At 49.5% G+C, this 24,407-nt stretch overlaps 1 protein-coding gene across 2 annotated transcripts; it reads left to right on the plus strand.

The window, feature by feature from the left end:
- The first annotated feature begins 116 nt into the window (after positions 1 to 116).
- BCL6 (BCL6 transcription repressor) lies at positions 117 to 23,712 on the plus strand. 2 transcript variants are annotated; one of them, XM_061194359.1, is made up of 11 exons: positions 175 to 191; positions 9,325 to 9,422; positions 10,577 to 10,615; positions 11,436 to 11,609; positions 13,171 to 13,392; positions 15,028 to 15,999; positions 16,576 to 16,760; positions 18,147 to 18,314; positions 19,412 to 19,542; positions 19,656 to 19,793; positions 22,509 to 23,712. In XM_061194359.1, the coding sequence occupies exons 4-11, from the start codon at positions 11,449 to 11,451 to the stop codon at positions 22,650 to 22,652; spliced, it is 2,121 nt and encodes a 706-aa protein (XP_061050342.1). In that variant the 5' UTR covers positions 175 to 191; positions 9,325 to 9,422; positions 10,577 to 10,615; positions 11,436 to 11,448; the 3' UTR covers positions 22,653 to 23,712. The 2 variants fall into 2 exon arrangements, with proteins under 2 accessions (XP_061050341.1, XP_061050342.1); XM_061194358.1 differs by lacking the exon at positions 9,325 to 9,422 and having other exon boundaries at positions 117 to 191.
- The last annotated feature ends 695 nt before the right edge of the window (positions 23,713 to 24,407 follow it).

A 24,407-nucleotide genomic window follows, 5' to 3' on the forward strand; every position in this document is an offset into this window, starting at 1 on the left:
TGTGGCTTTGAGGGTTTTTTATGGGCCGGAGCAGGCAAAAGTCGCGGAGAGCTGACACCGAGTCCTCCCCTGCCACGTAGCAGTGGTAAAGCCCGCAGCTCAAATTCCGAGAATTGAGCTCTGTTGATTCTTAGAACTGGGGTTCTTAGAAGTGGTGATGCAAGAAGTTTCTAGGAAAGGCCGGACACCAGGTGATTATTGCTGTTGCTGCCGCCGCTGCTGCTGCTGCTGCCGCCGCCGCCGCCGCTGTTGCCGCTGGTGCCGCTGCCGCCGCCGCTGCTCATGATCATTATTTTACCTTTTAATTCTTTTTTTTCCGCTCTTGCCAAATGCTTTGGCTACAAGTTTCCTATGTGTATCTATTGATGTAAATGTATATATTTATTTATTGTAGCTGTCAGGTGTTAAAATAAATGCCGAAGATTAGTCCCACGTCTTTCCCACTCTAGGATATAGATTTTTATATATTTACTATTTTATTCTTGTTGTCTTTGAGTGAATTGGCCGGTTTGGGGAGGCTTTTGCCACCCTCCCTTGTGTTGTTTTGGTTTTTGAAAAGGAGGTGGAGGAGAGGAAGGAGGGGAATTAGGGGGCGGCCGGAGCAGAAAGGACGAGACAGTGCTTGGGTGGGGGGGGTGATTCGGGCAAGTCTGGGGGCTGTCTGGCCCCAGACGGCGGAGAGGACGCGCGCTAGCGCTCTCGCTCTTTCTGCTGCTGCTTGCGTACGGCTTGTGATCTCGCTGGATTCGTGCGGCTGTGTTTTTTCCCTCTTTTCTCGCTTGCAAACTGCCTTCCTTGCTCCCTCGCTCCAGCCTCGCCTTCCCTCCCTCCCTCCTCCTTTCCCTCGCCTCTCCTTCCTTCCCCTCTTCCGTCCTTCTTGGTCACTCCGGGAGGCGAGGAGGGAGGCTGCCCGCTCGCTCGCCCCGCTGGCTCCCTTCCACCGGCCTTGGTCCTCTAGATTCCCTACCTCCGAGCCGAGATTTGGGAGGAAAAATGCAAGCGAACTCCTCGTTTTGTTTTTGTTTTTTGTTTTTCATAAACCCAGTTGAAGTATGGGTTCTACTCTTTCTTTTCAGAGCCGTGATCTTCCTAACGAGATCCGAGTGTTTTGGTGTCCCCTTCCCCTGCGTTTTGGGGGAGGTTTAGCTTGCCTGGGGGCGGGGATGTTGAATACTTTGAAAATTATTCTTTCTTGGTTGCAGTCTAGGGAGTCGGGAAGCCCCGCGCGCTCCCTCTCCCCATCGTGGGGAGAGAAGCTTGTGGCGGGACGGGGATTTGGGGGGGTGGGTGGGAAAGGGGTGCGCGTTTGCACCTGCGGTGCTGTTCAGCTTGCGGGGACTCCGGGAACCTTCGCAGGACGGCCCAGCCAAGCGGGAAGGTGGCGGGATTTCTGGCGGTCGCGGTGTTTGTATTTTGGGCGCTTCGTGACTCGGTGTTAGCTCCCAATGGCTGTTCCTCCGCTTTTCTAAATTTTATTTTTCCCATGGTGCAAGCTTTGTAAAAACAAACAAACAAACAAAAACTGCGGGCCGGAGAGTAGCCGGCGTCAAGGCTTCAGATTCCCGAGGTCCTCGCACTGGGCGAGGGGAAAAACAAACAGCCCCAGCCCGCGGTCCTACGTGCGAGACCCGGGAGGAGAGAAGGGCACTTTGTGGCCCCAGCTGGGTGATCTGGCGCGGGAGAAGGGGGCGCGGGCGCGAACGGGAGATCTTTGTGAGTGATTTTGCAAAAACGGATTGCGAGGTTGGTTGGATTTGCAACCTGTGGCTCTCCTCGAGGGAGTAAGAATGCGGGAAGGCGGCGGCGGCGGCGGCCCGGGGCGGGAGTGGGTGGGGAGTTGGAGCCTCGGAAATCGGCTGCTCTGGGGAGCATCGGGAGCGAGGGGCCACCCCGCTGCCGGATGCAGTGACCATGGTAAACGTCTTGAGAACTGTGGATTGCGTTGCCTTTATGATGCCGTATTATCTTGGAACTCTGGCCAAAAATGGAACTAGTGTGGCAATAATGAGTTTTAAAAGCTATCCTATGGAAAACAAGTACACAAACCTACAAATTAAAAAAAAAGCATGAAAAAGACCCTTTTTATGTTGTGCACTTTCTCGAAATGTTTGACTTGGTGGTGGGGGTCCTGACAGCTGAGCCGAAAGAATGACCCCAAAGTGGGTGCTCAAAGTCCAGAGCTGTTACTGGGTCCCTGACCTCTTCTGTGAGCTGGCCATCCCCCCCAGGAAACTGATTTAATCCTTTATGGATTTTTTGTTCAGTTTATAGTTTCCAGGAGGTAAATCTTGTAATGCTTTGCTCTTTTTCTTTTAAAGTAAAATGTCAGTAGATGCATTTTTTTACTTAAAAAAAAAAAGTAAAAAGAAAAAAAGTGGGGCAGGAGAGAAGGAACCAGGGAAAGGGCTGTTTAGAAATACAGTTTGTGGCTCTGAGCGATGCCACCGGCTTCCTCTACAGAGACTGCCAGTTTCCCTTTTTCTTTGCAAGGTGTGTGTGGTTTTAATAAATAACTTTAAAAAAAAGTAAGAGGGGGGCCCGCAGGATCCGTCAGGAGACAGGTATCTATTTTGCTCATTATTTACTACTAAGAGCCTTTGGCACTGGAACAAAACCTCGTAAATCTGCAACCCAAGTTGAAGTTCATCTGGCCCTAGTCCACCCGCTATTCCTGGAGGTAGCAAACATGAGCTCAGAGGAACGAGGTGAAATCACATTCTTGCTTTAAAATATATGTGTTTTTTTTTTTTAAAGGAGAAAAGATATTTGTCTCTGGGGGAGGAGGAAATGGAAAGGGAGTACCAGTGGATGGGCATTCCCTTGCTAAAATGACTGTAGTTGAGTCTTCAGGCCAAAATAGAAACCTGAAGATGGGAAATAGTCCTCCCTCCCCCCACTTATAAATAGAAGGTTCCAATATCCTATTTGGAAGATTTCCAATACTGCAGGCCCAAGCATTGACTGGTTTTAAGGGTCTGTTGGTAGCGACAATAAGGCTAGTAGCTGTTTGTAAAAACCGGGCAACTTGAAGAAGGCAGCTGGAAGTGGGAATTCTCCAATTGGCCATTTCCTCTATGCTCAGTTTTGAAGGGTTCTACCCCTTGCTTTCTTGAAAAGCCTGTCCCATTTTTATTGTGGGTTTGGTTGACAGGAATGGGACTCTAAACTCTTAAGCTGTCGTTTGCTGAGCCTTAAAGAGTTCCAGTTATTGGTTGAGTAAATGGTAGCCATGGCTAGATGTCAAAATTCTTCCTTCCCTCTCTCCTTTGCCGGGTAGCCACACTCACAACCCACTTTGTTGTGAAAAATTTAGCGATTCAGAGGAGGTGGTGCGGCAGCGCCACCCCTCGGTGGGTGAAACTATCTATTTGCAAAAGTCAAATATTTGAAAAATGTTGTGAAATGACCTTATGAGGATTTTTTTTTTTTCTTTAGGAAGGGGAGATAAAACTAGCTTTTTAAACAAGGACTTTGTAGTTGATCTCTCAAAAGGAGGGAGAAAAGCTAGGATGGTGTCATAATAGGCGAAGTAGTTCGAGTGTGTGTGTGTGTGTGTGTGTGTGCGCGCGCGCGCGCTCTCTCGGGGAGGGTTGCCTGGTTGGCTTTAAGTAGGCGAGTTCTCCTGGCGGAGGTAGCCCCCCTTCCCTCTTGGACTTGACCTCTCAGGGCACCCGAATTCTGCTGTCTGTCTGATACTGAGACAAGGAGGAATGTTTTGGTGTAAAAAACCATAGCGACTGGAAGTCCTGTAGTTTTGCTGGCGGTGAAGATGGTGTATGCGGGGGTGGGTCGGGGAGGGAGGTTTGTGGATGGACTGGGGCAATGGTAGGCTGATCCGTAGCCGGGTTTGGAGTCCTCTGGGAGTCAAAGTAGTGTGGCGCGCGCCAGTTGCCTGCACTGCGCAACAAGTGGGAAAGCCGCCGCAGTGATCCGAGCGAGGGTGCTGTGTTGTGGGAAAGCTGGCCGGTTTCTCTTCGCCCCACTGGAAGCCAGGAACGGCTCCTCCCAACCCTCCCCGCCTCCCACTCTGAGACGAGAGCCCCACCAAAAGACCAACTCGTCCCCACTCCCCCATCCCCGGCTTAGCCGAGCGCTGTTAAGCCTCCAGGACCCCTTTTCTACGTCGGAATCAGTTTATTCCCGACTTTTTTGCTGGTCGACCAGTGTTTGGCAGAAAGCTCTGGTAATGCCGTCGAGTGCCTTCTGCTTTTTGAAGACATGTGCACCTTTTCTTTCTCTTCCCAATACATTCAGCCTTTCGGGTTGGAAGAATCAAGGTATAATACATGAACGCAGCTCCAGATACCGCGTTTCGGTTGCTAGAGGCCTGAGCATCGGGAAGAAGGAATTACATCGTAAATTCAGTGTTTTCCAGCTTTGCTCTATAGAGGCACCCCCCCGCTTCCCTTAAGAGACAACAACAGCAAAAAGGTGGGGGGCAGTCGGGTGTGAAAAGCTGTGGTCGCGCGGCGATTTTCGCACGGACTGAGTCCGCCACCTAGTGGTAGGTCCTGGCTGAGTTCCCCGCCTAGGGCAGTGGACCGACCGCGTCACCTACGGGTCCCCAAGTATCCCAACCAGGTGCTAGGACTGACAGAGGGAGGGTACCCTCCAATGAGGATGACACCCAACCTCCAAAGTTTTGGTACGATGGATGAAAATTAGAAAGCCTGCGGATGCTTGCTCCATCCACAGCTACTCAGCGACTGGCATCTGCCTCCGCTAAGAGAACCAAAAAGTACCGGGTTCTGAAAACACGATTTCCCAGTCGCTGTGGCCTCTCCCCCGGAGAAGTCAATAGTGGAGGGATGCCACAGGGGCTCTAGGACATATATCGCTTTACAGTTGAGGAAACAGGCCTGATGAGAGGGTTAATGGTGAGTTAGTGACCTAACCGGAACCAGATTTTAAGCTTCTGAATTCCAGGTCAGTGACTTAAAGTCAAAGGCGAGTTTATCTCCGCCTCTTTGAGTTATCTAAGAGAAAGGAGCAGAAGTCAGAGGGAGCCATGATTTTAACCTCTTAGGTAACCATTGTTGGAAAGGGTTCCCCAGCTGTCTCCGAGGAATTTGTTTAGAAAGCATGGCCCAAGAGTTTCAGTAACAGACATGAAAAGCCTACGGTAGTGCTCAGGGGTGGGAGTCTCAGTTCTTGGGAGGGGGCTGTGTGTGTGTTAGGGCGTGATTAAAGCCCAGTCCCTAGACTTGCAGAGATGCACCTCGCTGCTCCCGAGGCTCACATTTGGATCCTGAAATAGCTCTCTTCCCCTTCTTTCCAAACTTTGCTTAGTGGCTTGGCGAGAAATCAATTGTGTGTGTGGGTCCTATGGACAGGCAGAGTGAAATCCACAACAGCTTCTCAGCAAAGTTTTCTTTCTCGGAGCTCAAAATTTAAGATGGCAAACGCGCGACCGCGTGCTGGCGACCCCTAGCGACCGCAGGCGCGCACACCCGCGGGAGAAGCCGTTGTTTCCACCGCCCTGGTCCGCCGGAATCGAGTTCCGCCTCTCCCGCTGCGGGAGCTGTTGGAGGCCGCGTCGGAGAAACGCGCCTCTGTTCGGGTTGGAAACGAATCTGGGGACGTGTTTGAAGAGCAGTCAAGTTTGACTCATCGCTTTCCAAGGACAGTTAGTGCCTTCCATCTTCATTAACGTGAATAAAGACCTTGGCTGACTTCTGTCCAGATCGGATTTTTAAAGGCATTGTTTGCCTGGGGAGATCATGCCTCTCCTCTCTCCCGCCAGACCTTTTGCAAAGGCCGAGCCCAGTCCAGCCAGGATGGCCAAAATATCTTTGCTCGTGGTCTGCTGGCATCGACTGCCGGCCCTTTCTGGAAGGCCGTCACGAGCTGGGCGCCTGGGGAGCGTCCCTTCTGCAGCTCCTCTTCAGATCTTGATGATAAAACACATCCCTCTATTTTATTGCATTTCCTAGAAGCTTGCAGGCTTGCAAGAGCGCTGTTGGCAGGAAGTGTGATAGAAATGAAAGTCAGGACATAATGTCCCTGAACACCTCCTCGGTCACCCAAAGCGGCTGCCGAGGCCACCGCGTTATCAAATTCACTTTCATCTACTGTCTTCCTACCCTCCCGCCCCCCAGCCAAGAGCGCGAGGAGTGTTTCTCCCCCAAAACAAAAACAACTCGGCGGTTTGACCCTACCCCGCCACCTCCAGATCACCATGGCTAGACCCGAGCAGCTCATTAGCTGAGACGCTGCGGAGAAAGGGAGCGCTCCGGAAGGAGCCCTGATGCTGGTTCCACTGCGGCAGCTCCAGCCTTATTAAAAATCCCCCGTCCCTGCCCCTAAAGAGTGCTTTGCACTTCCAGATTCTCCTTTGGATTTCTCAACGAGTTATTGGAGTTATTAGATTACCAATAATCCAAAACCCGAACGGGATATTGAAGGGGGAAGCGCGGAAGGCATTCTCCAAATCGGGAGACTGTGTCTAAACTAGGTCAATGGGAAGGAGGGGCGGGGCGACAAGGAGTTGTCGGTTTTAAGCCTTGATGGAGGGCTCCCTCTAGTGTTAGGCAGCGGTAAAACATGATTAGGTTTGAGCTAGTCCCGGAACCACGGGACTCCTAATTTCCAATAAGTGCATTTACTTAATTTTAGCTTCCCTTCCTAGATTCTCAACCCATCCCATATTAAATTTCAGCCTTTGCTTTCATCTTTATCCCACCGGGCGAAGGGATGAGAAAGTGGGATTTTATGAAGCCAAAGAGGCCCAGTCTTTACTGACCCCGCCTCCGCTGCTGATGTGATGCGCGGCGCACTGTGACGCTACCCGCCAGTTTTAGGAGTGGACTGCGGCCTTACAGGTTGCATCTTTCGCGCCCCCTACTCCCCACCTCCCGGCCCCCAGAAGTGCCTCTTGGAGCCCGATACTGAGACCGATTAGGCGATGGCGCCCAGGGATTATAATTCCGAGGAAGGCCACGGGAAGGCGAGGCCACCTTGGAGCGCGCCCATGAACGCGATAGGGTTTGCGCCCAGGCCCCTGCCGAATCCCGACCTTTTCTCCATGGTTTCGGAGAAATCGGATTCGGAAATTCCGAAATCTGGCCAGGTTCGGCCTGACAGCTCCTATTCTAAAGATCTTAGGCGGAAACCGAGCCGAGCTGGGTTCGCCTTCTTGCCAACGTAGGCGGAAGGGGCTTTCGGTTTAGTTTTCCTCCAACTCGGCTGGGGCGCGCTGGATGGAGACCCTCAGTCCTCGGGACTCCATCTTTTTGACCTTGAGGCCTCGCCTAACCACTCCCTTTAAAACAGGGGGAGGGGCGGGGGGCAAGCAAAATGAGAGAAAGAGAGAGAAAAAAAGACACACCAGGCAAACAAACACCGGAATTCGGCAACTTGAAGTCATGAAATAAGCCTGGGATTGGACTCGAAATCCTGGGTTCTAGACCAGCTGTGCCTGACTTTCCCTATTTATGAAATTGTTATGGGGAAAGGGTTGAACTAGTGAACTATAGGAGTCCTGGACCGGGAGCGGACGAGGTATTTAGGGGAAAGTGTGCCGTATTCCTCGCAAGCCTCCTCCCCGGGCGCCCACCCCCTCCGCCAACCTCGCCGGGTGAATCCCCGGCGGCCCGCGCGGCGCAGGCTGCGATCCTGGCGGCCGTCCGGGTCGGCAGCTTCCTGGAAAGTTACTTCTCGTTGGAGCCGGCGATAGGCAGAGAGTGTTCTTTGAAATCCGCTGAGTTGAGATCGACTACGTTCCGGGAATGAGAGGGTTGTGCCATTCCCCTCACTGCCCCCTGCCTTGACGGCGTAACAGGAAAAAAAAAAAAAAAAAGAAAGAAAGAAAAAAGGCACACATAATGTTCGTTACCGAGGTGCACGAAAAGTTTTTTTTGAATGTAACCAAATTAAGGGCTGCCACCGGGGTACCGCCGGGCCTCCGCCGCGCCTGCGGGGGCTTCGAGGTGGACGGGCCGCGGTGCGGGCAGCACGCCCGGGGGTGGGCGGTCCCTGGCAGACAGGTACGGTGTGATGGGGGTGGGCGAATCTGCGGATCTGCGCGGGCTTGCCCTGGCCGCAGGGCTCGAGTTTGTGCCCTTGTGTGTGAGCAAGAGACGGGGGCTGCCTCTGGAGGCGGGAGGAAAAGGCTGGGGTCTTTCATATTGGCTGGCTTTGCTCTCCTCACCTCTTGTCTCTCTCCCTCTCCTTTCTGCTGTCTTCTTTCTCTTTGACTTTTTTTTTTTTTTTTTGGAGGGGGAGTTCCCTCTTCTTTTCTTCTTCAAACCCTTTAAAGGATCTGCCTTCTCAAGGTGCCTCATTGAAAATACACAGGGAAAGCGCCAAAGGAGAGAACGTGTGTGGGGTGGAAAAGACCATGTTTAACTCTCACTTGGTGGTTTCGGCGACTGGGGCTGGCTGGGGTGGGGAGAGTCCACGTCTGGGCCCTTGCAGATGTCAGTTTCTCCTTGACAGCTCTGCTCTCTTGGTTGTTTCTGTGGAATGAGTCTTGTGTTTGGTATTGGTGGGATGGCCGAAGCTAGGAGACGGGGTTTGTCCCGGGCTTTGCTTGGAATTAGTTCTGAGATCTTGGGCAAGACATCCCCTGGAGCCTCAGTGTCGTCCCAGTAAATGGGGGCTGTTATTGTTATCAGCCACAGTAATGGATGGGAAAGAGCTGAGTGGTCCCGAAAAACAAACCAGATGCTGTAGTGCTCCCGCACCTGCAGCATCTAGAGGGCGGCAGCGTTGCCCACACCCACTGTAACCCACATACTCACTAGTTGCAGGGCTCCGAAGACAAAGCTAGCTGAGAAAGGAGTGGACTTAATAAGGACAGGGGCCTTAGTGTATGCGCATTGATTTTGGTCAAGCCAGGCCGAGAGGTTTACAGTGGAAAGTGCCCAGCCTAGGGCCTGGCTGACAGTGGACCCAGGGGAATTGTTTTGTTTGTTTGTTTCATTCCGCATCTGGAGTGAGTCACTGCCACTTGTCAAGGTGAAATGGCAAATCTGGGCTTCCTGTGGTTCCAAAAGTCTGTGACTGGAAATCCACAGGCAAGATGGTGTTTGAAGCTTGTTCCAGGGCAGCCTTAGGTATTCCAGAAGGGTTGAGGGATCTCTTCCATGGGGGAAGAGGGGAAGGTTTATAAATAAACCTCACATGTGTCTTCAGCATTCGTTTTCCAAGGAGACCATCGTCGCACTTTGGTTAGGACCCATTCAGTGTATCTCTCTTTGCCCATCTTGAGTTAGAATGGGGAGAGGAGGAAATAAATAGGTTCTTTTGTCTTTTTCTATCCTCTCCCTTCCCCCATTTCCTTCCCCGTCCCCACTCACTCACATGCACACATTAACCTTGAAGCCGATGAGATTGAGTGACTGGCACTTGGGACCACAGAGAAATGTCAGAGTGTTTGGTTACAGACTCAAGGAAACCTCTCATTTTAGAGTGCTCATTTGGTAAGACTCAGCAGCCTGGAATGGGGGCAAAGTGCTTGTGTGAGGGAAGGAACTTAAAAATGAGATTCACCCACATCAGGGTGCTGTCTTGCATGTTCTACAGCACGTAGGCTGATTTGGAAAGGGAACAGGAATTTAAGCCAGAAGACCTAGGGCCAGGTCACTCACCGTTTATGTGGCCCAATATGACCTCCCTGGCCCCGGGCCCCTTTTCCCGGAAGGTAACGCTAAAGGGCTACACTTTAAAAAAAGTCGTGCATGGGGGGGTGTGTGGTTTCAAATATTGTTTTGTTTTGCAGCCCACATGTGATCATAAATGAGAGTCTTTCACCTATGCTTTAAATTATTTTGTTTTAGAGAAACCAATTTGGAGAGGGTCCATATTTCCTAAGCGCTTCCTGGCCAGTTCTCAGTTAAACCACACAGTTAAATCTTTCACCAGCAGGGGGAAGCACAAACTTGGAAGTTTGTAGCCCTGTATCTGGTCTTAGACCCAAGAGGGATGGGAGGGGAAATTTCAAAAAAGGAGAGAAGAGTAGATATACCATCTCAGGTTGTATTCTGCAGATTCCTTATTCCGTCTTAAGTGTTTCAGCTAGTCAGGAAATACTGCCTAGCTGTTTGTCCTGAGCAAGCCACTTGAACCCAAGTCTCAGTTTTGTCATCAGTGAAATAGGGATAAAGATGTTGACCCTGTTGGCCTTGTGGAATCATTCTAGGCCTTGAAAGATAATATTTTAGCAGTTTTTGAAAAGCATCCAGAGTTTTTAGGCCCCTGAAGGATCATTCTCATTAGTATTGAAAGAATCACTTTTATTATTTTTTTCTTTCCCATAAACTCAAGGGCCTTTGGGTGGCATACATTTTTTACTCTGAGAGAGGAAATAAATGTGTCTATGTATATGTAATTAATGTATGAAATTGTATTCCCAGTACTCAGGGTAAAAACATTATTATCGCATGGCTTTGGATGCCCGTTGTTTCCGTAAGAGCCGAGCTGGAAAAAATGTTTGCTAGCTTGTGGTAAAACCGCACCAGCTGGCAGGCTGCAGCTATCAAAGTAAAACTAAATATGTGTGTCCTAAAATAAGACTATAGTGGACAATCTTACATTCATTAAATCAATTTCTGTTTGCTTTTTCTCTTCCCTGCAGGTTTTAAGCAAAATTTTGGACTGTGAATCAAGGCATTGGGTAAGTAAATTGAATTATATGCTTTGCAATTTTGTGGACAAACTTTTTTTTTAATTTGCCAATGTATGTGTCTCTGTGAGTGGTGCCACTTTTCATTAGATGAGATAAAAGAGAGCCGATTGCCTGTCCATCACAGCCAGCCCCCACCCCTTTGCCCCTGCATTCGACTGTCTTAACACTGTTGTGCGATCACTCATCCCCTTACTCGTTTCTTGGTTCACATTAATTTGGCCACCTACTATGCACCAGCAAGGCGCTAGGTGCTCAGGATACAGTCAGACAATCCTGAAGCCTAGCAGAGGAGAGACAGATGGTGGCTGGGATAATGAAATGAGATGCCGATGAGAATAGCTACGATTTTTGAGAATCTACTGTGGACCAGGCACGTATCTCTAAGTTTTACAACCGCATAGGAATTACTACTCCCATTTTGGGAAACTGAAGCCCAGAAACCGTAAAACAACTTGCTCCAAGTCACACAGCCTGCAAAAGGTATGGCCCATGCGCTAACCTTCAAAGCATGCTTTCTCTCCCCTGTCACACACTCACTGCCTCTCAATGCTGGCAGCGTGTTTGGTATGTGGAAAACACATTCAACAAATATTCATTCCCTTCCTCTTTCCCCAATAGGGTTTTCTGTTAACAAGTTGGTTAAAGATTATTAGCTCATTGTACAGACATGACGAGTAATGCCCAGAGATGGGCCATGAATTGTTCAAAAGCAAACACAAGGGAGCAGGCTAAGCTGCCTGCTCTCACACTCCTGGTAAGAAAGAAACAGGTTCTGGAGGACTAACAGGATTCTGACCTTTTCTTTCAGGTGAAGAAAAAAAATGGCCTCGCCGGCTGACAGCTGTATCCAGTTCACCCGCCATGCCAGTGACGTTCTTCTCAACCTTAATCGCCTCCGGAGCCGCGACATCTTGACGGATGTTGTCATAGTGGTGAGCCGGGAGCAGTTCCGAGCCCATAAGACGGTCCTCATGGCCTGCAGGTGAGGGGTCTGGAAGTGGAAGGCGGACGCTGGATATAAGGGGAGCGATGGTGCCGGCTGCCAGTGTGGAGCGCGGAGGCCTCTGGCTGTGTTTGGGATCACATCTCATTTTTCTCCAGATCTCCAGCCCATGACCTGGCAGAGTGGGTTCCCAGGAAGCAAACGAATGAACACACTTTTAGAAAAGAAAGAGTTTCCGTTCTGTGGGGATAGAGGGAGAAGAAATCATATACTGTCTCCAGAAGAGATGTGTTTTGGGCAAACATGGAGACTAACTTCAGTGAACCAGTAAAAAAATGAAAAGTGAAAGCGAGTTTTAAAATATTTTAAGCAAGTTAATTTGAGATCTTTTGCTCTTTTTTTCTGTGACAGTATTTATTTATACCATGACTATATTTCTATGGGTGTTTCAGAGCATATGTAAGTTGGTGAAAGTGAGCTGGCTAATTCTTCATACTTGTCAAGTATTTCAAGTGTTCAGAGCAATTTATGTTACAGCACCTCCCTGGATCTCCACAGTGGCCTGTGTTATGGATGGCACGATTAGCTTCATTTCATAGTTGATAAAATGAAGACATTCATAGGTGAACTGATGTAGAGCCAGGGATCTTGATTGCTAGTAGAGGACTTATTCAACATCTACAACAAGCACCTTTGTTTTAAATCGTGGAGAGGTTTATATAGAGAGAAAAATAATAGCTAACGCTAACCGAATGCTTACTACGTGCCAGGCATCAATCTGTCCCCTTTACATTCTCATTCTTGCCACAGGCCTGTAAGGGAGACACTCTTGTTTCTGCTTTGCAGAGAAGGAAACCAAGGTGCAGAGAAGTGAAGTCTCTTACCCAAGGTTGCCTAGCTACCTACTGGGTGAAGTCTAGCTCACTTCTGGTAACACGCTCAGAAAGAGTGGAATCCAGATGACAGTCCAGAATTCTGGCCTCTCACTGAGTGCTCTTTCCTCTACCAGACATCGTGGTACCTGGAGGCATGGCTTGACACTGACTTGGCTCTCCTAGGAGTATTGACCTTGTGATAGTCTATGGACTTTTAGAAAATCAGTAAACTGTAGATGTAGGCATCATTTTATTTGTCATCAATACCCAATTTGCTTCTAAAAAAATACAATAAGATTTTACAAATAAGGACAATTTGGTGGAACAAGAAAATAAATGCTTATCCCAAAGATATAGACTCAAAATAGTTACCGCAAATGAGTGCTAAGTTTAGCTCTGGTAAGCTGTGCAGTTAAGACCAAAAGAATACAGGTTCTGTGACTTTGTGAAAATCACTTGACCTCTTTGATCTTAGTTCCCCCGTTTGTAAAGGAAGAGAAGGATAGAATCTGCCTTGCAAGGTTGTGAGGCGCACGGGATAGCGTATGTAAAGTGTGTAATGACTCTCTGGGACTTAGTAAATTCTCCATAAATGGCAGCTATTATTAATTGCCATGGAAGCTCTGAAGCTAGGTCCAGGGGAGAGGGGCTGAGCGTCCGTGCTGACTGTAATTGATAACAGTTTCTATGTGTCTGTTATAGTGAGACATTTCTTTGTTTTACAGTGGCCTGTTCTACAGCATCTTCACAGACCAGCTGAAATGCAACCTCAGTGTGATCAACCTGGATCCTGAGATCAACCCGGAGGGGTTCTGCATCCTCCTGGACTTCATGTACACGTCTCGGCTCAATCTGCGGGAGGGCAACATCATGGCCGTGATGGCCACAGCTATGTACCTGCAGATGGAGCATGTTGTGGACACTTGCCGGAAGTTCATCAAGGCCAGGTGAGCTGCCGCCCAGATGGAAGCCTTGGAGATGGAAGGGATCAGACAGGGTCAGAAACGCTTGATAATGCTTGCACGCAGAAAAAATAATCCACTGTGATACGCCACAGCCTACCTTTCCACTGCTTTTGCACACTCCTGCTACCTAGGTATGCCGTGTGCATCCCCACTTCTTGCTTCCTTCCATTCGCTTGATAGACCCTTTCCTCCCACCCATCCTGCAAGACCACGCCTGGATGCCAGCTTCTTCATAGACATTTGTGCAGTTATCACTTTGCTGTTTCCTCAGCTCTTCGGCTGTGTCTGAAAGCCTTTTGCCTGTCTTTTAGGCTTTGCCTCTGTTTTCACTATTTGCATACATGTTTTAGTTCTCCTTTAGGCTTCCACTGTAACTATTTACATATGCCCCTTAGTTCCCCCACCAGACTGTGGGCTGCTTTACTCATCTTTTATGTCACCCTGCTCCTACTAGAGAGAACATTTATTGAATTAAATTGGGTTCACTGGGTCTAGCCCCCTACCTGAGGGCTGGTAAGACATGACTATCACGGAAAGATGAGGAACCTGAGAGCCAAAGAAGGGAAGATCTTTGCTAAGTGGGACAGAGACTTGGGCCTTGACTTCTGTAGAACCGTTTGATTCAGCTACTCCAGGGCAATTGCATCCCTTCTCAGACAGAAAGGTTTCCGGCCTCTGTTTGAACATCTCCAGGAGCCAGGAACTCAGTGTTCCCAGAGCCATGCCATGCAGTTCTCCCTTGGATAGGAGAGTTGAAATCTTCTTTACGGCGAGTTGAAATCTGGCTCCCTTCACCTTCACTCCCTGGTTCTAGCTCTGTTAACTGCGGTCAGACTGAGCTGGCCTATTTTTCTCCCACAAAATGTCCCTTCACGTATACGCAGCTTGAGCTCTTTGTCTCCTGTGGGTGATAATGGTGGCAAGATCATCATTATGAATGCTTTCTCTGGGTCAGGCCTTGTGCTTGGAGCGTTCAGTAACTTGCTCCAGGTCACAGAGCTGCTAAGTGGCACAGCGGGGACTGGAAACCAGGTCTGGCGGCTGCAGAGCCAGGGCTTCCTACGCTGGCACGTGCTGCCTGTTCTCCAAAGTAAACTTCCCCACGGCTCCAGGCAGTATGTAGAGCGAGTCCCTTCTTCACAGGGCACCAGTATGACAATGACCCTCCAAACATGTGGCACCAACATCGTATAAATTCTTCCCTCCCTGAAGCTGAGTTTCCAGGTGTGTAAAATGGAGACAGTAATTCCTGATCTACATCCCTTCTGTAAGGATGAAATAAGATAAGGACTCTGACAGCTTTATATTCTATAACATTTGAATAATTATAGATTCATGCATATGTATACATATGGGACTTAAACATACAAAATCACGTCTTAACAGGCACTGATTGTGTGGGTAACTCACTTCCCTTCTCTGGGCTTTGTTTCCCCAGCTGTGGGCTAGATTGCTAGACTTTTAGCGGAACTGCCTTGTAACTGCAAGTGTTTCCCTACTCCAGGGCCACATCGCCCATGTCTGGCTGACTCAAGTGCAAATGTGGTTTCATAGACCAGTGTCACTTGGAAGGTTCTGATTTGGAGGCCGGGGTCTTCTCTCTTTTTGCTCCTGCAGTGAAGCAGAGATGGTCCCTGCCATTAAGCCTCCCCGTGAAGACTTCCTGAACAGCCGGATGCTGATGCCCCAAGACATCATGGCCTATCGGGGCCGGGAGGTGGTGGAGAACAGCCTGCCCCTGAGGAACGCCCCTGGCTGTGAGAGCAGAGCCTTCGCCCCCAGCCTGTACAATGGCCTGTCCACGCCGCCAGCCTCGTACCCCGTGTATGGCCACCTTCCGGTCAGCAGCTTCCTCTTCTCCGACGAGGAGCTGCGGGATGCCCGGATGCCTGTGGCCAACCCCTTCCCCAAGGAGCGGACCCTCCCCTGCGACAGCGCCAGGCCAGTCCCCAGTGAGTACAGTCGGCCGGCCATGGAGCTGTCCCCCACTGTGGGCCACAACAATGTGTACTCACCCAAGGAGGCAGCCCTGGAGGAGGCACGGAGTGACATGCACTACAGTGTGGCCGAGGGCCCCAAGCCTGCTGCCCCCTCGGCCCGGAGCGCCCCATACTTCGCCTGTGACAAGGCCGGCAAAGAGGAAGAGAGGCCCTCGTCGGAGGATGAGATTGCCCTGCATTTCGAGCCGCCCAATGCACCCCTGAACCGGAAGGGTCTGGTTAGCCCGCAGAGCCCCCAGAAGTCCGACTGCCAGCCCAACTCGCCCACGGAGTCCTGCAGCAGCAAGAACGCCTGCATCCTCCAGACCTCCGGGTCCCCTCCGGCCAAAAGCCCCACTGACCCCAAAGCCTGCAACTGGAAGAAGTACAAGTTCATCGTGCTCAACAGCCTCAATCAGAATGCCAAACCAGAGGGGCCCGAGCAGGCCGAGCTGGGCCGCCTTTCCCCTCGAGCCTACACTGCCCCGCCAGCCTGCCAGCCGCCCATGGAGCCCGAGACCCTTGACCTCCAGTCCCCAACTAAGCTCAGCACCAATGGGGAGGACTCCACCATCCCACAGGCCAGCAGGCTCAATAACATCGTCAACAGGTGATTTCAGAGGCAGTCCGGACCTGGGGTCGGGGCTTACCTGGGCAGGGTTCTGGGGTCACTTCTGATGGAGGCAGGGGGCTGTGTTCTGCTCTTGCCTGAAATGCTGAGCACATTGGAGGTATGGGCCAAGGCCTATTGATTTAACTGGCCTAAGTAAGGAAGGACCTTAAGCTTCGGTATATTGTCACAGAGAGAGAGAATTCCCCTCCATGGTAGATGAGCATTCCAAGAATCCCAAGCTCCTGCAATCTCTGTGGCAGGGGGGAGTCCTCTTACTTGCCTTGGACCGAGGGAGGCTGTGGACTGTGGCACTGAGGGGAGGAAACTGGGCCCGGGAGTGGAGTTTGGGCTCAGTGTGGCCCCCGGGAGTGGAGTTTGGGCTCAGTGTGGCCCCCGTCCGTGATCTCGATGTGTCTGCTATTTGGAGGGAGGCTTGGGGACAAATAACTCTGTGGCTCCAGATTCCAAGTGGTCTCTGGGCTGCCCTGAGCACAGGGAGGAGGGGATGCACAAAGGCCAGGCAGAGCGCCCTGCCCTGCTCCAGCTGCTGAGGCCCTTTCCTCCTCCCCCCAGGTCCCTGACCGGCTCCCCACGCAGCAGCAGTGAGAGCCACTCTCCGCTCTACCTGCACGCCCCCAAGTGCACGTCCTGTGGCTCTCAGTCCCCACAGCATGCAGAGATGTGCCTCCACGCCACTGGTCCCACGTTCCCTGAGGAGCTGGGAGAGACCCAGTCTGAGTACTCAGATTCCAGCTGTGGTGAGTTCCTTCCCCTCCCTCCCCTGGCCTCTGCCTCTGCTCCACAGGCCTTGTGTTTCCATTTTATTTACGCTGTTGTCATTGATTGGGAGAAGCCCCTGGTTGGAAGTCCTTTGGCATTTAAATCACCAACCCATAGTCCCACTCTTGACCTCGTAGGGAACTAGGCTGACCAAAGCAAGGGATGGGGAATTCGAGTTAATCTGGGGGACTACAGAAGGACCACACAGCCCTTTCAGCTTCCTTCCAGCAAAGTTGGCTGTGGGGCTGGCTATAACTAGCTCCCGGAGCCTTCTCAGGCCCTCTGGACCCAAACTGATTGGTGTGCATGTTGGTTCACCCTGCTAGGCTGTACGTTCTAGAAGGAGAAGCATCCGGCCTTATTCATGCTTGCATTTCCCATCGGGCCTAGTGAGTCTAGCACAGAGTAGGCACTCAGTTTTTGTTAGCTGAATTCGATTAGTTGAACTGATTATTAATTGACGTTTCTGGATAGTGTGTGACTGGCCTCCCCAGTTTTTACCTCTTCCTCCATCTCTGTCTGTAGCAGGATAGCCCAGTGATACCTCTTCAGGGGTAAACCACCATGATGTGTCATTTCCAAATTGTTAAAACAAAAGAAAAAATTAGTTATTTACACTGAGAGGCTTGGCACAGGGTCATGGACCGATAGTTGGGAGAGCAGGGACTGTCCCCTCCTGGCCCCGTGGCCATTTGCCTTTGCTCTACACTCCAGTTGCTTCTCTCTGGGCCTCTGTTTCTACTTCCACCATCATCTTTGGTCTCCCTATCTCAGAACTGTTTGGGAGACATGAAGTCCAGATAGGTGCAAGGGTGACCATGGTCATCGTTAATTCCTCCTTCGATGACCTCAAAGTATCTTTGACTTTGATTCATATCTTACATTCCTATGATGCTTTATGTTATACAACGTGCTCCTGCGAGGTAGGCAGGACAGGGGTTTATTATCCTGATTTTGGAGATAGAGACACAGACAGAGGCTGTCTTACCCGAGGGCTTCTGTGTATGAATGTAAGTAGAACTATGACCTGATAAGGAAAGTCAGTCCTCGGAGCTCTCGAGAGAAGGAAGTGCCAAGCTTTCCTCAAGCTGGTGCAGGCCATGTGGGTACCTGTGGGTTTGAGTTTCCCTCCTATACCTTAATATTCAAATCTGTCTCCTTTCTCCTCCACGATCGAGACTCTAAACGCTAAGAAAAAGAGAATCCACACAGGCCCTTTGCTCTGGGCTCCCGTGAACACTGGGCAGACAGGGCGCTGGGGGCTCAGTTTGGCCCTGGGGGTAGCTCCGGAGGAGGGAGGCCTCGGAGCCCTACCTCCCTTCCTTGTGGTTCTGATGCTGGTGCCCCCTCCCACCCTCCGACAGAGAATGGGGCCTTCTTCTGCAATGAGTGTGACTGCCGCTTTTCTGAGGAGGCCTCCCTCAAGAGGCATATGATGCAGACCCACAGTGACAAACCCTACAAGTGTGACCGCTGCCAGGCCTCTTTTCGCTACAAGGGCAACCTCGCCAGCCACAAGACCGTCCACACGGGTATGGCCCTGTACACCCTGCCCCCACCCCCCGAGCTCACCAGGGTTCCCCAGGGGCAGGACGGGGAGAGCGTTCTCGAGAAAGCACTGTAGGGCCTTGGTGCCCGGTGGGGTGAGGCAGGGAGCAGGTGCTGTCCTGGCCTGAGTGCGGGCCTAGCCCTGTCACGTCTTTGCTTAGTGACCCAGCCACTCCCTGCATCCTTTGTCTTTCCTCTGACACGCTCTGTCTTGCTTCTCCACCTTTGCTGGGGTCAGAAGTGTTAATCCCACTGTACAGGGGAAGAAACTTTGGCTGAGAAGGGCAAAGTCGATTTGGTTTTTATAAATCAGAAAAACGCAGCAGGTCTCTTGATTCCCTCTAAGGGCCTGTTCCTTATCAACTCACATTCCTTTCCCAGGTAGCGTCTAATAACCTGATTGTTGTCCAAAGTTGACTCTCTCCTGGTATTTTAAATGGATCTGTTATCCCAGAAACTTTCCATGAAGGAAGGCTCGGCCCTTCTATTGGTTTCCTCTGTCTGAGCAGCTACTCCAACTCGGGCCCCAGCTCTCTTGCAAATGGAATCCAGCTGTAGTTGCCACAAGCGGAAAAGCATGTTTGTTCTCAAAGAAAGAAACTAGAGCGGCCTGATTGTGTCTCTCTGGGGAGTGGGTTGATGACTGAATCAGTCTTACCCGAGGGAAGAGCTGGAAGAGCCTTCCCAGGTCATCTAAACTCACCCCTCGGGTTCCAGAGAGGGAAACTGAGGCCCAGAGAAGGAGAGTGACATGTCCATGTCCCACAGTTAGATAATCCCAATGATAAGGCTGGTTCTTGGAACCTCGCTCCCTCCTTGTCCCACGCCCTGCGTCGTTTCCCTCCCTCCGCGTCACCACCTGCTTCTTGACCCTGGTCGTGGGCGAGATGTGCTGGTGCGTGTGTAAGAGAGGGCTGGCAGGCGGGGGTGGCCAACCCCTGACGCCTCTCTCTGACATCTTCCAAGGGAAAGAAAGCCAAAGTGGCCCCAGGAAGGGCAGCTTGCTTTGAAATCCAGGGCCCGGGGACTGTGGAGACCTCTGCTGAGTGTGGCTTGCCTTTTCCCCTTCTCTCGGTAACAGGTGAGAAACCCTATCGCTGTAACATCTGCGGGGCCCAGTTCAACCGGCCAGCCAACCTGAAAACCCACACCCGAATTCACTCCGGAGAGAAGCCCTACAAGTGCGAAACGTGCGGAGCCAGATTTGTCCAGGTGAGCAGAGGGCTGGGGAAGGACCCTAAGCCCGGGTGCCGCTGAGAGGCTGCGGGGTGTCTGTAGCCCACCCCGGCAGAGCCTCTCAGTTCGCTCTTTGCTCGTCTGCGCAGGTGGCCCACCTCCGCGCCCACGTGCTCATCCACACTGGCGAGAAGCCCTATCCCTGTGAAATCTGTGGCACCCGTTTCCGGCACCTTCAGACTCTGAAGAGCCACCTGCGAATCCACACGGGAGAGAAACCTTACCATGTACGTTAGCCTCTCATGGCTGCTGGCTGGCCTGGGACGGGTGGGGAGGTGGAGGGCTGAGGCCACAGGACTGTTTGCTCTAATCTCAGGCACGCAGTGGGATGACCACTGAACTCTAGTGGTCCTAAGACCTGGATTTAGGCCTGATTTTCAAAGACAACCAGCTTGACCTTGGCCTGAGTCTTAGTTTGCTCATCTTTAAAGGGTGGGGTGTTGGGCTAGGTGATCTGGGCCTTAGGAAAGAGGTCTAGATTGTGAAGACATAGATATCGGAGTCATTCATTCATTCCACAATTGCTTATTGAGTGCTTCCAACACGGCCCTAAACTGGGCTAGATGTCCACTTCAGAGGAGCTAAGGTGTTTGAGAAGGAGCAGTCAATAGAGTAGGAGGAGACCCAGAAGAATGTGGTGATACAAGGGAAAAAAACAGAGAAAAGGCAATTGCAGGTGACCAGCAGCAAAAGGCCATGATCAGGCCATAGGAATCACAGTGTTCTAGGGCAGGGTCTCAGCCAACTGTGGCTTGTGGGCTAATTTTTGAAATTCCATGAGCTAAGAATGGTTTTTATACTTTCAAATGGCTAAAAAAAAAAATCAAAAGAATAATATTTTGTGACATACAAATTATATAAAATTTAAATTTCAACGTCCACAGATAAGGTTTTGTTGGCACACAGCCAGGCTCACTTGTTTACGTGTCTCTGGCCTCTTTCACACTACAGTGCAGAGCTGAGTAGTTGTGTCAGAGAATATCAGGCCCACAAAGTGTAAAATATTTACTGTCTGGCTCTTTACAGAAACAGTTTGCCGATCTCTGCTGTAAAGGGGAAAGATCCTGGCCAGGTAGCTGAGATATCTGGGTTCTTATTCCAGCTTTGACAATGACCCTTTTTAGGGCTGTGGGCAAACCCTGACCCTCTCACTGGGCCACAGTTTTCTTTCTCTATGAAATAGTGAAGATGCTGTAGATGAGCAGTTTTCAAACTGTGCTCTTTCAATCATTGAGGTTCTGCAACCCCGCAGGGCAGGACTGGAATGAGACAGCAGCAGTCTCTTTCCCTTTCCAGTTTCCATTTAATTTGAAAAAAGAGTCCCATGGTTTACAGGTGTGGAAACTACTGTTATAGATGAGGCTGGCTTTGCTGAGTTTATGGCATCGCTCTAGGTTGTGATGGGCACAAGGACGAATGAATGAATCGTTAACCCGTATCGCAAATGTTAACCTGAAAAGGTGGTTATTTTCATTCAGTTGTTTATCAATCCTTGAGTGAATATCTTCTTACTTGCTTTTGTTCTTGGGCAAATTAATCATCTTCTCAGTACCTTAATTTTCTCATCTGTAAAATTAGCCTGATAATAACACCTACCTCATGGAGTTGTATTAAATTAATGGATTCCCTGAAGTGTTCAGAACAGTGCTTGGCCCATAGTGAGAGTCCAATACATATTTGCTGTTTTAATTATTTTCTGGGTGTTTAGATGCACAGGAATGTCAGAGCTAAGAATGACCTTCAGGGTATATTGACTCGGCCCCCTACAGAAGGAAAAGCCAAGGCTCAGAGAGAAGTGCCGCACTCAGGACGCACAACAGTGGGTGCCATAGATATGAGGGGCCCTTGTCTCCCAAGACCGGGGCTCTTTCTACTCACTGCCTGCCCACTTAATTTGTTTATTTTTCTAAATTTATTTCCATTTTTATTTTAAAACATATTCTCTATATGAACATATTTTATTACACTTTTATTAGGGGATAGTTTTAGATCTATAGAAAAGTTGCAAAAATAGTATGGAGAGTTCCCATATGCACCCAGTTTCCCCTGTTGCTAACGTCTTATTACTAGGGTACATTCATCACAACTAATGAACCCATTCTGGTATGTTATTTTTAACTGAAGTCCATACTTTATTTGGGTTTTCTTAGTTTTTACCTAAAATGTTTTTCTGTTCCAGGATTGCATCAGGTTACCCCATTACATTTAGTCATCCATTTTACTTTTAAAGAACTTTCCCACTAAAACCATTATCATCCATTCATTGAATCAAAGCAAGAAACAGCTCTACTTGCTAATGCCTTGTTAGCTGATCTGAGGTATACACACTAACTTAAAGGAATATAACTGCATTTTTAAAGCATATCCTAGATTCCAGAATTTTCATGAATTCAGACTGTTCTAATCCATTTATCCAAATATGTTCCGATTTATTGCATAATTGTCTGAGGTATATTCTATTAGGAACTGGGAAGATTACAAAGTTTAGTAAGAAGTGATCACCACCATCAAAGGATTCCCTACCTGAGAAGGATGCTAATGCATGGGATGGCATTACACGGCAAGGCTAGAAATCTTACAGAAGTCAAAGGAAAGAGGGATTATTTTCATCCTTGAGGGATTCAGGAAAGCCTTAAAAATTTGGGGAGTCTGCATCGGAACTGCATTTTTGGTTTAGACTTGAACTTGTGGAGCTGAAGCAGGGAAATGCATCTCAAGCAGGGTAAAAACATGACCAACACTTTGGAAAGCAAGGAAGGGACATTTGTACACAACTCACTTGCCCCTTAGCAGAAGCCAGAATTCATGTGGGTTCTCAAACTGGCCTTCCAGAGGGAAGAGCTGCCCCATCCCTTGAAGGGAGAATCTCCTTCTCAAGGTCCTTGAGTAATGACATGTTTCTTGAGTTGATGACTAACAGTTTGCCTCTGGTTCTCTTCCAGTGTGAGAAATGTAACCTGCATTTCCGTCACAAAAGCCAGCTGCGTCTTCACTTGCGCCAGAAGCACGGTGCCATTACCAACACCAAGGTGCAATACCGTGTGTCCGCCACTGACCTGCCCCCGGAGCTCCCCAAAGCCTGCTGAAGCATGGAGTGTTGATGCTTTCCATTCGAGCCCCTTCTCAGAATCTACCCAAAGGATACTGTAACACTTTACCATGTTCATCCCATGATGTAGTGCCTCTTTCATCCACTAGTGCAAATCATAGCTGGGGGAGTGGGGGGGTGGGGGAGGGGCGGGGGGAGGGGGAGCCAAGGCTGCTCCCCTCCCCCACTGCCGTAAAACATTAAGAAAATAATACTGCTTCTTCTCCTATGTGTAAGGCGAACCATGTCAGCAAAAAGCAAAATCATTTTATATATCAAAGCTGGGGGAGTATGCAAAAGTTCTGACTTGACTTAGTCTGCAAAATGAGGAATGTATATGTTTTGTGGGATCAGATGTTTCTTTTGTATGTAAATGTGCATTCTTTTAAAAGAAGAGACTTCGGTATGTTATCAAAGAGAGGGCTTTAATTTTTTTAACCAAAGGTGAAGGAATATATGGCAGAGTTGTAAATATATAAATATATATATATATAAAATAAATATATATAAACCTAAAAAAGATATATTAAAAATATAAAACTGCGTTAAAGGCTCGATTTTGTATCTGCAGGCAGACACGGATCTGAGAATCTTTATTGAGAAAGAGCACTTAAGAGAATATTTTAAGTATTGCATCTGTATAAGTAAGAAAATATTTTGTCTAAAATGCCTCAGTGTATTTGTATTTTTTTGCAAGTGAAGGTTTACAATTTACAAAGTGTGTATTAAAAAAAAAAAGAACAAAAAAAGCTGCGGAAGGAAAAATGTGTAGTTTTGTTCTAGTTTTCGGTTTGTATATACCTGTACAACGTGTCCTACGGTGCCTTTTTTTCATGGAAGTTTTCAACGGGGAACGACCGCACCATCCCTTTTGGAAGTGTAGGCAGACACAGGGACTTGGAGTTATCACTAACTAAGCTCTCTTTGGGAATGTTTGTCTCATCCCATTCTGCGTCATGCTTGTGTTATAACTACTCCGGAGACAGGGTTTGGCTGTGTCTAAACTGCATTACTGAATTGTAAAATATAGCTGTACAAATACAAGAATAAAATGTTGAAAAGTCAAGTCGGTTTGTTCTGGGATTTTTTTCCTTGTGCCGGAATTGAGACTTGGATAGCCGAGTCTGTTTCCCCAGCTCTTCACCTGGTGGGAGGTGCTCACGGAGGGCAGCCGCTGCTGGCCGCGGGGCTCGGAAAGGCAGAGGCCGGGGCTTGCTCCTGCTGGCTGGGCGGGGACCTACACCTTTGGCTCCTGGCAACAGGCTGGACCAAAGACTTCAGATTCTGGTCATGAAGCGCTCAGGTGGGGGGTTTTGGATGGACCTCTCGCCTCTATCTCTGGCCGGTTCCCTCCTCTTTTGTTTTGTTTTGTTTTTGTTTTTTTGGTTGTTGTTTTAACCAGCTTCATTCACTTTATTTCTCACTCAGAGCTCTAGGCTGAGCTTTAGATGAATGACCTCAGTTATAGCCCTTCTGACACCAATGTATGTGTCCTTTCCTCCCCTGGGCCTTGGAGATTTTGCCCTTTCTGTGAAGTGAGAAGGCTCAGCACCTCCTGGCTTCATAAACAATTTCTCTCTGCTGGGGTCCAAGGACAGTACGGAGGCATCTGCCTCAACTCACGCATTCCTCAGCCTTGGTGTCTTTGGAGACTTTCTGCTGTCTGCTGTGTGATGGACAGACATCTACAGACTCAGAAACTTTATGCATTGATACGAGCCAAGCCAGTCTCCATCCCTGCAGAAGTGTTCTT

This window comes from Eubalaena glacialis, chromosome 6, assembly GCF_028564815.1.
Source record: "Eubalaena glacialis isolate mEubGla1 chromosome 6, mEubGla1.1.hap2.+ XY, whole genome shotgun sequence".
NCBI lineage: Eukaryota > Metazoa > Chordata > Mammalia > Artiodactyla > Balaenidae > Eubalaena > Eubalaena glacialis.

Bases quoted from the DNA above. Each gene is read 5' to 3' on its own strand.
- BCL6 (XM_061194358.1), top strand. From the start codon at position 11,449: ATGGCCTCGCCGGCTGACAGCTGTATCCAGTTCACCCGCCATGCCAGT. The intron at 13,393-15,027 runs GTGAGCTGCCGC...TTGCTCCTGCAG, and splicing joins CGGAAGTTCATCAAGGCCAG to TGAAGCAGAGATGGTCCCTG. The intron at 16,000-16,575 runs GTGATTTCAGAG...TCCTCCCCCCAG, and splicing joins CTCAATAACATCGTCAACAG to GTCCCTGACCGGCTCCCCAC.